The sequence below is a fragment of the Pseudorasbora parva genome, chromosome 1 (genome assembly GCF_024679245.1).
Source record: "Pseudorasbora parva isolate DD20220531a chromosome 1, ASM2467924v1, whole genome shotgun sequence".
Taxonomy (NCBI): domain Eukaryota; kingdom Metazoa; phylum Chordata; class Actinopteri; order Cypriniformes; family Gobionidae; genus Pseudorasbora; species Pseudorasbora parva.
The window spans coordinates 21613713-21625281 of NC_090172.1; the positions used below are offsets into that span (position 1 = coordinate 21613713).

Consider the following 11569-nt stretch of genomic DNA (forward strand, 5'->3'; position numbering starts at 1 on the left):
GCTATACTAATCACAATGACTGAAAATAAAGGTATTTTTCTGTAATTGTTTCCCTGATTTCATGTATATTGAGTAATTTCTCACTTGTGATTGAAAGAAGAAAACCTCACACAAATGTTGAGAAGCAAAAGTACTGCTTTTAATGGTCCAATAAATAGTTCCGCCAAATGACCAACACAGGAACGTATTCTCAGCAGAGTGCCTGCATATCAGTGCTTATACAGATCTACATACAGACCAGTTTTTTGAGTGTGTGTATGGTTTGCATGTGTTTTCAGACTATCACAAAACAACATTCAAATCTCCAACAGATGATTCAATCCCCATTGATCTGGAACAATTACCAAGTTACATTTTGTCCTGTTTTAGCCTTTGTAAACACAGAAATGCATGGATTTAGTGGGACCAGGGAATAACAAAACAGGTCAAGGAAACAAATCAATGCCAAATAAACTGGCCAGCATTTGTTTTGACCTTCTGTAAGTCCAGAGGCTCTGCCCAAGACACTGCTGGGGATGGGTGTGAATTAGTGGGCATGTTGGGGTCTACCACGACCTCTTCCTCTGCCAGCAGGTGCTGCTGGGCCATCAGAAGAGGAGCGAGGGTTCTTGATGGTCTCATCCACTGAGAGGATGAGGCACGCAGCCTCAGAGGCAGCGGTCAGGGCATTGATGCGCACAACAGAGGGCTCCCATACACACGCTTGGAAGTTATCTGCTATATCTTCATTATTTATGTCCACTCCATACCACATGCCACCCTGAGGGAGAGGGAGATTATGCAATCGTACATTACAACATTGACATTACATGATTAAATAAAACATGATCAAGCACGACTTGTGTAGCTACCTGTGCATGCTTGGCCCTCAGTTTATTTAGGATATTGGTAGCATCAAAGCCTGCATTGTCACAAAGCTGTCTGGGAATAATCTCCAGGGCTTTGGCATAGGCTCCGATCAGCAGCTGCTGCTTCCCTGGAATTGTTCTGGAGTAATCCCTCAGATACTTCGAAAGCTCCATCTCTATAGCGCCACCTCCAGCAACAATTGAGTCATTCTGTACATGGGAAATAGGAGTGTGTTTTTTTACTTAAAGGATTAAGAAATGTCTCCCCCTGCTGGCAGTTTGCACAAACATTCTGAAATTTCAGTCTGTCATGATTCCCGGCAAGCATTTTTGACAATTTCATGGGCTCCAGAATATCTGAACATACAATTTTTTGAAAGAGAAAATTTATTTTCACTTAATGGATTACTTTTCTGTCAACACTTGTGGGCTATAATTGGCTGAAAAATGTCCATCAATGGCAGGGAAAGAGTTAATGAGGACATTAGTGCTAATGCATGTCATTTAGCTCACATGGTTACACATTTGGAATCAGCATCCATCTGTATTGATGTTTTGTAATTAATAACTTACTGTACTTGTGTAGTGGTACATAGAGCATTTGATATAAACTTATATCAGTTAAATGTAAGGTGAAGGAGATGGACAATTCAGGGAAACAAATTGATAGGAGAAACTAAATATAGTGGTTGTAGAAATGGTCCTGCCTTTTAGTTAAGAGCCAAGGGCCTTCTTGAAAGAGGCAACAGCTATTTGTTTACACTGTAAAATGCATTGCAAACATTGACATACATTTAGACTTATCAGCCAAATTAAATGATATTTCAGATTGTAAAGCTAATTTGAAGTGTTATCCTAATACAATGTCTTCAGCAGCCTTTCCCGACAACAACTACTGGCCAAGGGAAATCAAGGACAAAAATAATTCTGCAGTTGTAATCATTTGTAGCAAGATATGCTAAAGCTTTCCCCACCTTGATCGCTCTGCGCACAATCATGATAGCATCATGCAGTGAGCGTTCTGTCTCTTCCATGAACTGCTCTGCGCCGCCCCTCAGGATGAAGGTGCAGGTCTTGGCTTTTGGGCAGCCTTTAAAGACGTTGTATCTGTAATGGAGTACATCTCGTTAGTATGGAAAGTGCTTATGTAAAATATTTTATTAAAATTAAAACCTCCAGTTTCATGGACATGTTATTAACATAATAATAAAACAACACACCTTTCTCCTCCAACCTGCACTTCTTCAAAGAGCTCACATTGTCCAAGCACATCATCAGTCATGGCACCGACACTGGTCTGAATAGAGCCGCCACAGGCCTGGGGGACACAGTACAACTGCTTTAACCACTTCAGCTCTGCAGCACATTTTGCATATTTTTGAGATTTAGGAATATCTGAATTTAAAAGAGCACCCCACCCAGATACATTGGAGTAAATTGATAAAAATGGTCTCATTTTACAGGAAAAAAACTCAAAATTTTAACACAGTGGTGTAATATTGCATATGTTATATTGTATCTATTCACAATCTTATGATAAACATATATAAAAAATAAATATTTTGATTTAATTTTAATTTATTTAAAAATCTATATATATATATATATATATTTTTTTTTTATCATTTTGGTCTCCAAGCTTTTTGGAAGTTTCTGTTGATTCTATAAATTGCAACACCACATCATTACATGTGCAAAAGAGAACAGGTTTTTGGGTAAATTTCTGAAATACGGTCTGTCTAAGACTAGGTGATGGTCATGCAAACATGGTGTAGTTCATTTATAGCCAAATGTTTAGCTGTTTACTTCTGGTGATTCCATTTATTCTTAAATTGTGTTAATCTGTCAAGATTATCATGATGAACAAGATGTGCAGAAATCATAAACTTGTGGTGGTCATGAGCAAATTCCTACAATGCAAAATCGAATTAAATAATCCTATTGTGTTTTGTCAATAACTTTCAGGTTTGCCTACAATTAAAGTACAAAAATGTACTCTGCTTCCCTGAAAGAGTACTCTTTCAGTAATCTTTCAGGGAAGAGTACTAAAATTTTGAAAAATGTACTCTGCTTCAAATGCATTATCACTTCAATACTCTAATTCATGTTCTCTTTTAGCGTTGTAATAATGGTTTACCCAATATAAGCAGATTGGAATTGAATCATGAAAGATGTATTTATAAACAGAGTCAAAGCTAAATAGCAGGACACAAGATACCATCATACCATCATAGTTCTCTTGAGATCTTCCTCAACAACACGGCCTGCACAGAACAGATCTCTGTCTGCAAAGTATTGTGTGGCCACATCACCGATGGGCAGCTTGGACAACACCACTTTAGCTCCAGATTTGTAGATCTTCTCCAGCTTATCGTACAGAATGTTCCATTCAGCATCAACAATTGCCTGATATTCCTACAATCAGCCAGATAAACATGAGGGAATACAGCTTTGTTTACATGGGCCATGATGGTTTACTGAAACAAGAATTTGTTACAGAAAATATTGGTTTGTGGATTTTAGCACTAGTGTCACTTCAATAAAATAACTTCAATAAGCATTTTATCACTTCTGCCAAAACAACACTATGTTTTACTGCACCATCAGCTCCTTTCTCATTGCCCAGAATTCAACAATCAAAAGGAATATAATTGAGTACATTTTCAAAAACCTGTGACTTTGAAGAGCAGTACTGACCTCCACAGAGTTCACGCGAACCTCAGCATTGTCCTTCTCTGCCTTCAACTCCAGCTCAATGTTGAGCAGTGCGATCTTTGGGTTCACATAGCGCTTGGGCTGCATCTCAAAGCCAGCATAAGAAAAGGTCTTCTTGAATGCAACACCAGCCACAAGCTGAGATTCCTGATAGACAGCAAAAAGAAGTGTAAATTTAAGATTGTCTTTTGTTGAAATTTGTCAGTAGACAGCTCTTTTAATTACTTGCAAAGTTTATTATTCGCAAATGTTTTGTCTGGCCAATTTAGAATTTTAAGTGATTTCATACAATTACAGCGCAAGAGGCAAAAGAGAACTAAATTCAGTACTTCCGCTGTTATCTGTGCACACAAACACACAAAAGCAAAGGATGCGTATCATTAAAATTGATCAGTGCATTAGGTCTTTAAGTGACAGCAGCCTATAAATGCCTGCTGCTGCCAGTAATGTCAGGACTGACAATACCCAAAATATACAGATTTCCTTTATGAATATGCAAAAAATCCTTTAAATCTAGAACACAGCTCCCTCTCACCTCCAGAGCCCCACCCTGCACCTTCTTCACACCAATCATCTTCAAAGGCAGCAGATCATCCAGCATCATCACTGCATCCACCACCATCTTGGAGAAGAAATCTTTCTGTCCTGCGATCAGCTTTGAGTTTAAAGCAGTAGAAGCACACTTCTCCAACAAACTCCTTTGTTCTCTGTGGTGGCAAGAGGACAAATGATCACCTCTGTAATATTAATGCGATACAAATACATAACGTTCGCACAGGGTAATTCTAGAAACTAGCCACCAGGGTCATTCCCTACAACTAAATGTTCTACTAGGGCCTTTTCCTGGTTGCTTTCGAGCTGCCAGTATGAACTCTGAAGTGACTTAAAAGCCATGCTTGTTGCTGTCACTTATTTTGACTGCGAGGCAGATGTTTATTTTCAGGGTGCTGAGAATGCCAGAGCCTGAGCACACCGCACTCACATTCTCCATCTTCATTAGTTATGATCTGTTTAACAGTCCTGTCTAATACATAAACTGTATTGTAGGGCTATACAAAAAAGTGGACAGTATATATAATAAAAAAGGTCCCCTCAAGTTGCGCTGGATTTTCTCCTTAGCATAAAGATTGAGATCTATCACGGTTTTCCATGTGTGTGGAGCATACAAGCTATTATCTGTGGGAGTTTTTTAAATAGCGAGTGCAGGTGTTTTCGTGTGCGTTCGAACAATCAGCATACATTTACGTCACTAGTTTGTATTGTGCTGGGTTAGACCCTACTCTAAAGTAGGAGCTAATTTAGTTCCCCCAAAAAGGAATTCCGACAGGGCATGGATGATATGACCCAAAGTCAAAACCTCAAATAATTGAACACTACCTTAATTACGATTAATTAATGTTTTTTTTTTTGTTGCAATCATAGTTCACTGACAAATTATGTACTGCTTGACTATTAGAAGTCAGATATTTCTTTTTTACATAAATTAGCACTGCGAGTAGTTTTTTGAATGCATTAATTAAAGATTACATGTGTGAATTAGTCATACCATGTCATTAATTGTGAAGGAGTGTGTTGTATGTAGTTACTTTAAAAGTAGAAAATATATGCTATAACTGGAGTTTCTAAGCTACTTTCTTAGTGATAAATCACAGGACAGCATTGACAATGAGTTTCTGAACTCCTCTGTGCGCACAATCTTTACGTGATGTCTGAGCTATTGTATGTATGAGTGTTTGTCTATTTGCACGTGTTGACGTTTTTGAGTTCTCCTGTGTTGCTTCCATGCCGCTGAATGGATGGGACGGAGTCACGTGACTGCACGCGTGGTAGTATGTTTTTAAGAGGAAATTATTAAAAACCAAAATAATCGGCCTTGGAAAATTGCATCGTTTGGAGGTTCTGAATTTCTGTTTTGATTACTTTTCCATTAATCGTCCAGCCCTACGTTCCGACGGCAAAAATAGTTTCCAGGTCCTGCATTGCGAACAACCTAAAAAGCGGGAACTTCCGCCATTAGTTCTAGGAATTATGAAAAGGTTCCTCTAACACCAAAGCCCCTTATTGTATTGCACACAGGGTCTGGACTCACTGCTGGTCATCCTTTTTGACAGTAACAGAGATTTCCTTGATCTTTTTGACGGCAAGCTGGGTGGCGAGGCGGAAAGCTCTGATGATGGTCTGGGGGTGAAGACCCTCCTCCACGTACGGCTTCAACTGCTTTAGAAACTCCGCAGCAAGTAGAGTGACTGAGGTAGTGCCATCACCAACCTGAATAAACAAACAATGTAGAGGATACATTTGACTGTATTTAACTAGTTATAAAATAATTATGCAATTTGAACAACTTGCTCAATGTCAAGTTCTAATCAAGAAACTGACATGACATGCAGCAAACTGTTTTGAACCCAACAGTCGTGTTTATATTTACAATTGTCTCGGGTGCACTGCAGCTTTTATAAATTAAAAACAAAGTCAAAAGTGAATAATACAATAGAAAATCTATTTTAAAAAACACAAGGGAAAATACATTTTCTAAACTTAAAAAGGTCCCATGGCGTGGTGGATTTTTAAAATATTAGAGGTCTGTATGCAAGCACTGCCAGCCAGAGAGAGGCAGACTGAGTGAGCACTCGTGGAGCAGAGACAATAAAGATTGCTGAGAAAGTTATATTTTACTCGTTGAGAGCGCTGCGAGCAGGAGTTTATTTTATTTGTATCTGAGAACACAAGTTCCAGTCATGACGACCCTGTCGTCTTCCTCATTTAAGCATTGAGTACACAGGCTCAATCGATCGAGGTTGATCGGGTGAATCCAGTGATCTCATCATTGCAACACTATCTCTCTCACAAAATGCTTTGACCACAACTAACAGCAAACATGACATCAATACGAATGCAGTAAGAGCTTCTGTTGAGCATAACAGTGTCAGTCATTATAAGTTTGGACAAGTGTGCAGAATCAGATATACTTGCGACGTGTGATTGACAGCTTCAGACATTATAAAGAGTTTTCTTTGATTGCCGTCTCTGTTTAATCATTTAAATAGCAGATTTGTTTCATGCTACTAACAGAAACAATGTGAAGTTGTTCATTTAATCACTGGCTTAATTCACGGATGCATAAACAGCATTAAACGATTTAGAAAGAAAGTCTGAATTTGAATAATAGGCTACACATCAGAAATCACAGATCAATATATTTCCACAGAAAAAAATATATATTCGGAGTTCTTCTGAGGCTCAGATGAAGGAACTGAAAAAAGATGTGAGGGAGGATTTTTCAGTGAAGTATTTTTCAGTGAAGTAATCTCAGAAGTGCTATTCCGTCATACATTGCAGCTCTTCTTTTTAATCTGCTTAGAAAAGCGCTACGTTTTCTTCGTTAAAACTCAGTAAAACTAGCAGAAGTGGGAGGAGTAACTCGCTTTACACGCACCACAGTAACCTCCGTGTCGTCATGTGCGTATGAAGTTGCTGTTATCACATGAGCAAACAACATGAGCGCCAGTCTGAACTCAGTCTCCTATATATACACGTGTGTGTTTTATTAAACAGTTAGGTCCAGTCTAACAATTCTGATTGGATTGTGTTGGTAATAGATACTTTCCTAGAGCTAAAATAAGTGTTGTGCCTCTAATAAGTGCTTTTGATCTTCTTTTTGCTTTAAATGATATGAGGAAAATACTGGACATTTGAGTTATCCTAACACCTAAAACGTAACCAAATTATTTTTCCATACTTTTTACAGAAGGTAAAATTCTCTGTAAGCTTTACTGACATTGTCCGTAATAATTTCCGAGATGGCACATTCGGACGGGACTAAAATCACCGAGAACCTCTGGTAATAATTACTTTACGCCCACGTCCCCATGTTAATCTAATCCAGTCCGAATAGGGCTTATGTCTGTAATGATTACTGATATGACACATTCAGACAGGACTAAATATCACTGTGAACCTCTGGTAATAATTACTTTACCCAACCTCTCCATGTTCAACTAATCCCATCCGGATAGGGCCAAAGAGAGGGAATCTTACCTCAGCATCCTGAGATCTGGCAATGTCTACCAGAGTCTTGGCCGCAGGGTGTACAACTTCCAAAAGTTTCAGAATTGTGGCTCCATCATTAGAAATAGTGGCTTTGCCTGAAAGATAACAACAAGAAAATCACTGCATGAAGCAGAGTATCACTAGCTTAGAAATCTAGACGCACCCTAGCGGCAGCAAATCTAACCTGCCGCGAGTGTCATCTAGCAACTCTCAATACACTTCTGAGCTGTAAACGCCAAACTCTGGTCGGGCCAATCACATCGTGTATAGAGTCTTAATGCGGGGCTTAACATAATGACGGCAGAGTTGCGCTTGCATGCTCCCAGTAAACACAGAGGCTGTCGAATGGCGGTCTTTCGAATCAGCTTTGACCACGACTCTGGAAGACTTGGAGTTAGGGCTGGGCGATATGGAGCAAAAAATATATCTCGATATACGATATATATCTCGATATCTTTACAGGAAAAATAACCCCCTAAAAACTACAGCAAAAACAAATATGCCAAATACCACAAATTCTTTTCTTTTTTTTATTGAAGTGCAAAGAGGTAGTCAGTTCATGTAGGAACAAAGTGCTTTTGCGACATTTAAAAAAAAAACTCCCTGATTACATAAATAATAATAATTTAACTGTAAAAGAAAATAAATAATATTGCCTTCTTTTCATTTATTTCATGCTTTCAAAAGATGAATCAAAGACTCCCTTTTTACACTTAACAGTAAAACAGTAAGCATTTTGCAGAAAGATGGGGGCATGACTGAGATATTAATAAACTGATTTTGTCATAACACCACTTCCTGTTAAATTTTTATCAAAATTCAAACAGTGATGTTTGTCATGAGTTTGACCAAATTCAAACTCATCATGCGGATCATGTAGGCTACACATGAGCTGAATTTCACTTCTTTTCCAGTTACAGAACGAAATATGAATGTCAGAAGGTAGGCTATATGATAATATGATACAGTACAACTTACAGAAGAGCACTATGTCTCAGGACACCCGGGATGTCGCGTTTTTCCCTCTTGGTTAAAACGTGAATAGACCTGTTCATCATAATCCCGTGATAACGCTGACAAAATAATCATAGTAATGATATTGCAAAACTTTTTAAATGTTTTCAAATGATATGCGATCATTTTGACATTTTAACCGAAAAACATGCGATCAGTTAGACACAGTGATCAGTTAGACACAGTGATCAGTTAGACACAGTGAGAGAGCGTCTCGCACCAGTAGTGTCAATAACCTGACTGTGGGTGAAACGTGCAATTTGAACTATGATGAACATTAATATTTCTTTATAAATTTTAGCAAGCAGTTGTGTTAGAAGGAAAACATGGTCTCTTAACTGAGTCCTGAACAACGCGCGCGCTTCTCAACATTATAACTAATCCCCACCTGGTTGCGGACGCCGCACGAGGGGAGGGGGAACAAAAGCAATGAGGCAGGAGGGGAAGCACAGGGAAGGCAGCACAGGGAAGGCAAACAAGCAAAGTGGCGGAATCAGAATTAAATATAAACAATATATTGATATATACGATATGTCCAAATCCATATCGAGTTGAAAATATATCTCGATATATTTTAAATATCGAGATATCGCCCACCCCTACTTGGAGTTGAGCTTTACTCTGAGAAAATAATGGCACTGAAGTCATTCTTAAAAAGGGAAGATGTGTTCGGAGTTTTGCTGACCAGATACGCCGATATGGCTAAAGTTTAATCTAACAACTAGCTCCACTTCACGTTGCTCTGGTTGGTGTAGCGCTATCCTATCGCGTGCAGAGGGAGTTTGAAAGACAACCGTTTATCCTGCCCCTCGAATTGAGCCCTGTCAATGGTGAGTTCACAGACCCACACTAAAATATATATATAAATTACCAATTCTTCCCTTCCCAATAAAACAACACTTCTCTACATGATTATGAAAGAAAAGACTTACCTCTGTTATCCACCACAAGTTTGTCCATGCCACGGGGGCCGAGGGTGGTCCGCACAGCCTCTGCCACAACCTGGCAGGCATTGATGTTGCTGATCAGTTGTGGGACCCCCTGAGAGGAGTCTGTGCCCTCCTTCAGGAGGATGACTGGAGTGGGCTGAGAAGAGATTCAAGAATGCTCATAATCAATGTAATATCAATATTACAAGATACCAGCTTTCGAATTAGGTCCTATTTTAAAAATATATTTAAGAACGGAGCAAAGGAAATGTATCTTATTTACAATAGAAATATCTACAATATTTTATACAGTTCCATGACCTTTCTAAATCTGTAACTTAAAATGTGAAAATGCACTGTTTTTTCTAGGTTTTCCATGACCATGAAAGAGTTGACAATTCCTGTACAGACAATGTAATTTACTATTTGTGTAAGTAAACATTGCTGCGCTCTTTACTTAAACATGGAGCTTTCGTATACACACTACAACGTGTTGTAGTTACTGCAGCTTAACTCCATTATATCATTATGCCATCATCATCACACAAAAGAATCGATAATATATAACGTTATGCACATGCTAAAAAAAAGAATGGCTTTTATACAGGAAAGTGTGCTATAAAGTCCCCGATTTAACGTAGTGACTGTATTATATGATAAGACAAACAGTAATTGGGTGTAACCGGTTGTTCATAGCAGTTCATTACCTCTTTCTCCGTTCCCGAAAAGATGCTAAACTAAAGCATTTAGCATTATTTAGCAACCAAAGCTATTGTGAAATAAAAATGTGTAAATGTGTACATATGACGTACAAAAGTCATATTTTGCACGTCGCAATGCACATCTCTAAATTCTGCCTGTCACTCTCAAACAGAAGAATGAATCGTTAGCAACCAAGCTAGCTAGCATCAATGTCAAACTTTAGGTGTGTTATCTCATTTAAAATAAAAATAACCTCGCAGACATGTCTTTTATGCTTTAATATCTCAGGACGTTTATACCCCAACACTAGGAGATGTGTAAATTGCTAAGATGACGATGGATTTGAAAACAAAACACACATGAATGAGCACTCACCATCATGTTTGCGGGATAGAGGAGGATGGTGCCGGGTGAGGTACCCACAATGCAACGAGAACTCTCTAGAACACGAGACGCGTCTGTTGTTCAACTGAGGGCGGCCATCAGAGGGCGCTATTACTAACAGTTTTCGTGTCTCCTGCTACGCAACCTGAAAAGAGGATTTTCAACAGTTATACAAACAAACAAACAAACAAACAAATAAATAAATTATCAAACTATAGCAAACTATCTTTGTAGGCCACATTAAGTTAAATGGTTGCTTTGTTGCTTTAGGCCTATGTATTAATTAAAAAAAAAACCCGAAATAAATAAGTAATCTGTATTTAAAAAAAGGTACAATTACATCCTCACGAGGAATTATAATTGGTAAAGTAAGAAGAATGCGGTAAAAGTATTATGCCATTTATATTTTATCCTAATGATTTATTCATCAGATTTCACAATTTGTTACATTTGTTTACATATTAAAATAGTGTGCATAAATAAATAAATAAATAATATTAATATATGAATAAATAAATAAATTAATAAAATTAATTAATTAATTAACAAAGTGTAAAAAAAAAATTTAAAATAACTTTTAATTAATAAATATTTCAGTTTTGCATTATGAAAAATACAATTAAATTGGAAATGGTTTGTTTACATAATTTTTTCATAAAAACAACCAATAAATAAATAAATAAATAAATAAATAAATAAATAAATAAATAAATAAATAAATAAATAAATTTTAAGTTAATAAAGAAAAAACGTTGTTCAACTGAGGGTGACCATCAGAGGGCGCTATTACTATAGTTTTCGTGTCTCCTGCTACGCAAACCGAAATGAGGGTTTAATAAAATTAACCCCAACATGAATTTAATTAATTATAATAAATAAATAAATAAATAAATAAATAAATAAATAAATAAATAAATAAAAGTGGAT

At 37.5% G+C, this 11569-nt stretch overlaps 1 protein-coding gene across 1 annotated transcript; it reads right to left on the reverse strand.

The window, feature by feature from the left end:
• Positions 1 to 117: 117 nt before the first annotated feature.
• On the reverse strand, positions 118 to 10751 carry cct7 (chaperonin containing TCP1, subunit 7 (eta)). The gene is made up of 11 exons (XM_067434414.1): positions 10634 to 10751; positions 9560 to 9713; positions 7602 to 7708; positions 5653 to 5831; positions 4099 to 4270; positions 3546 to 3710; positions 3075 to 3263; positions 2069 to 2166; positions 1823 to 1955; positions 852 to 1058; positions 118 to 760 (listed from the first exon to the last, which is right to left on the reverse strand). Exons 1-11 carry the CDS (start codon positions 10637 to 10639, stop codon positions 527 to 529), a joined length of 1644 nt encoding a protein of 547 aa, XP_067290515.1. The 5' UTR covers positions 10640 to 10751; the 3' UTR covers positions 118 to 526.
• Positions 10752 to 11569: the final 818 nt, after the last annotated feature.

Excerpts from the sequence above, each read along its gene's own strand:
- cct7 (XM_067434414.1), bottom strand. Across the intron at positions 3,264-3,545 it reads TTCGCGTGAACTCTGTGGAG|GAATATCAGGCAATTGTTGA; the intron begins GTCAGTACTGCT and ends GGCTGATTGTAG. Across the intron at positions 2,167-3,074 it reads ATCTCAAGAGAACTATGATG|GCCTGTGGCGGCTCTATTCA; the intron begins GTATGATGGTAT and ends TGTGTCCCCCAG.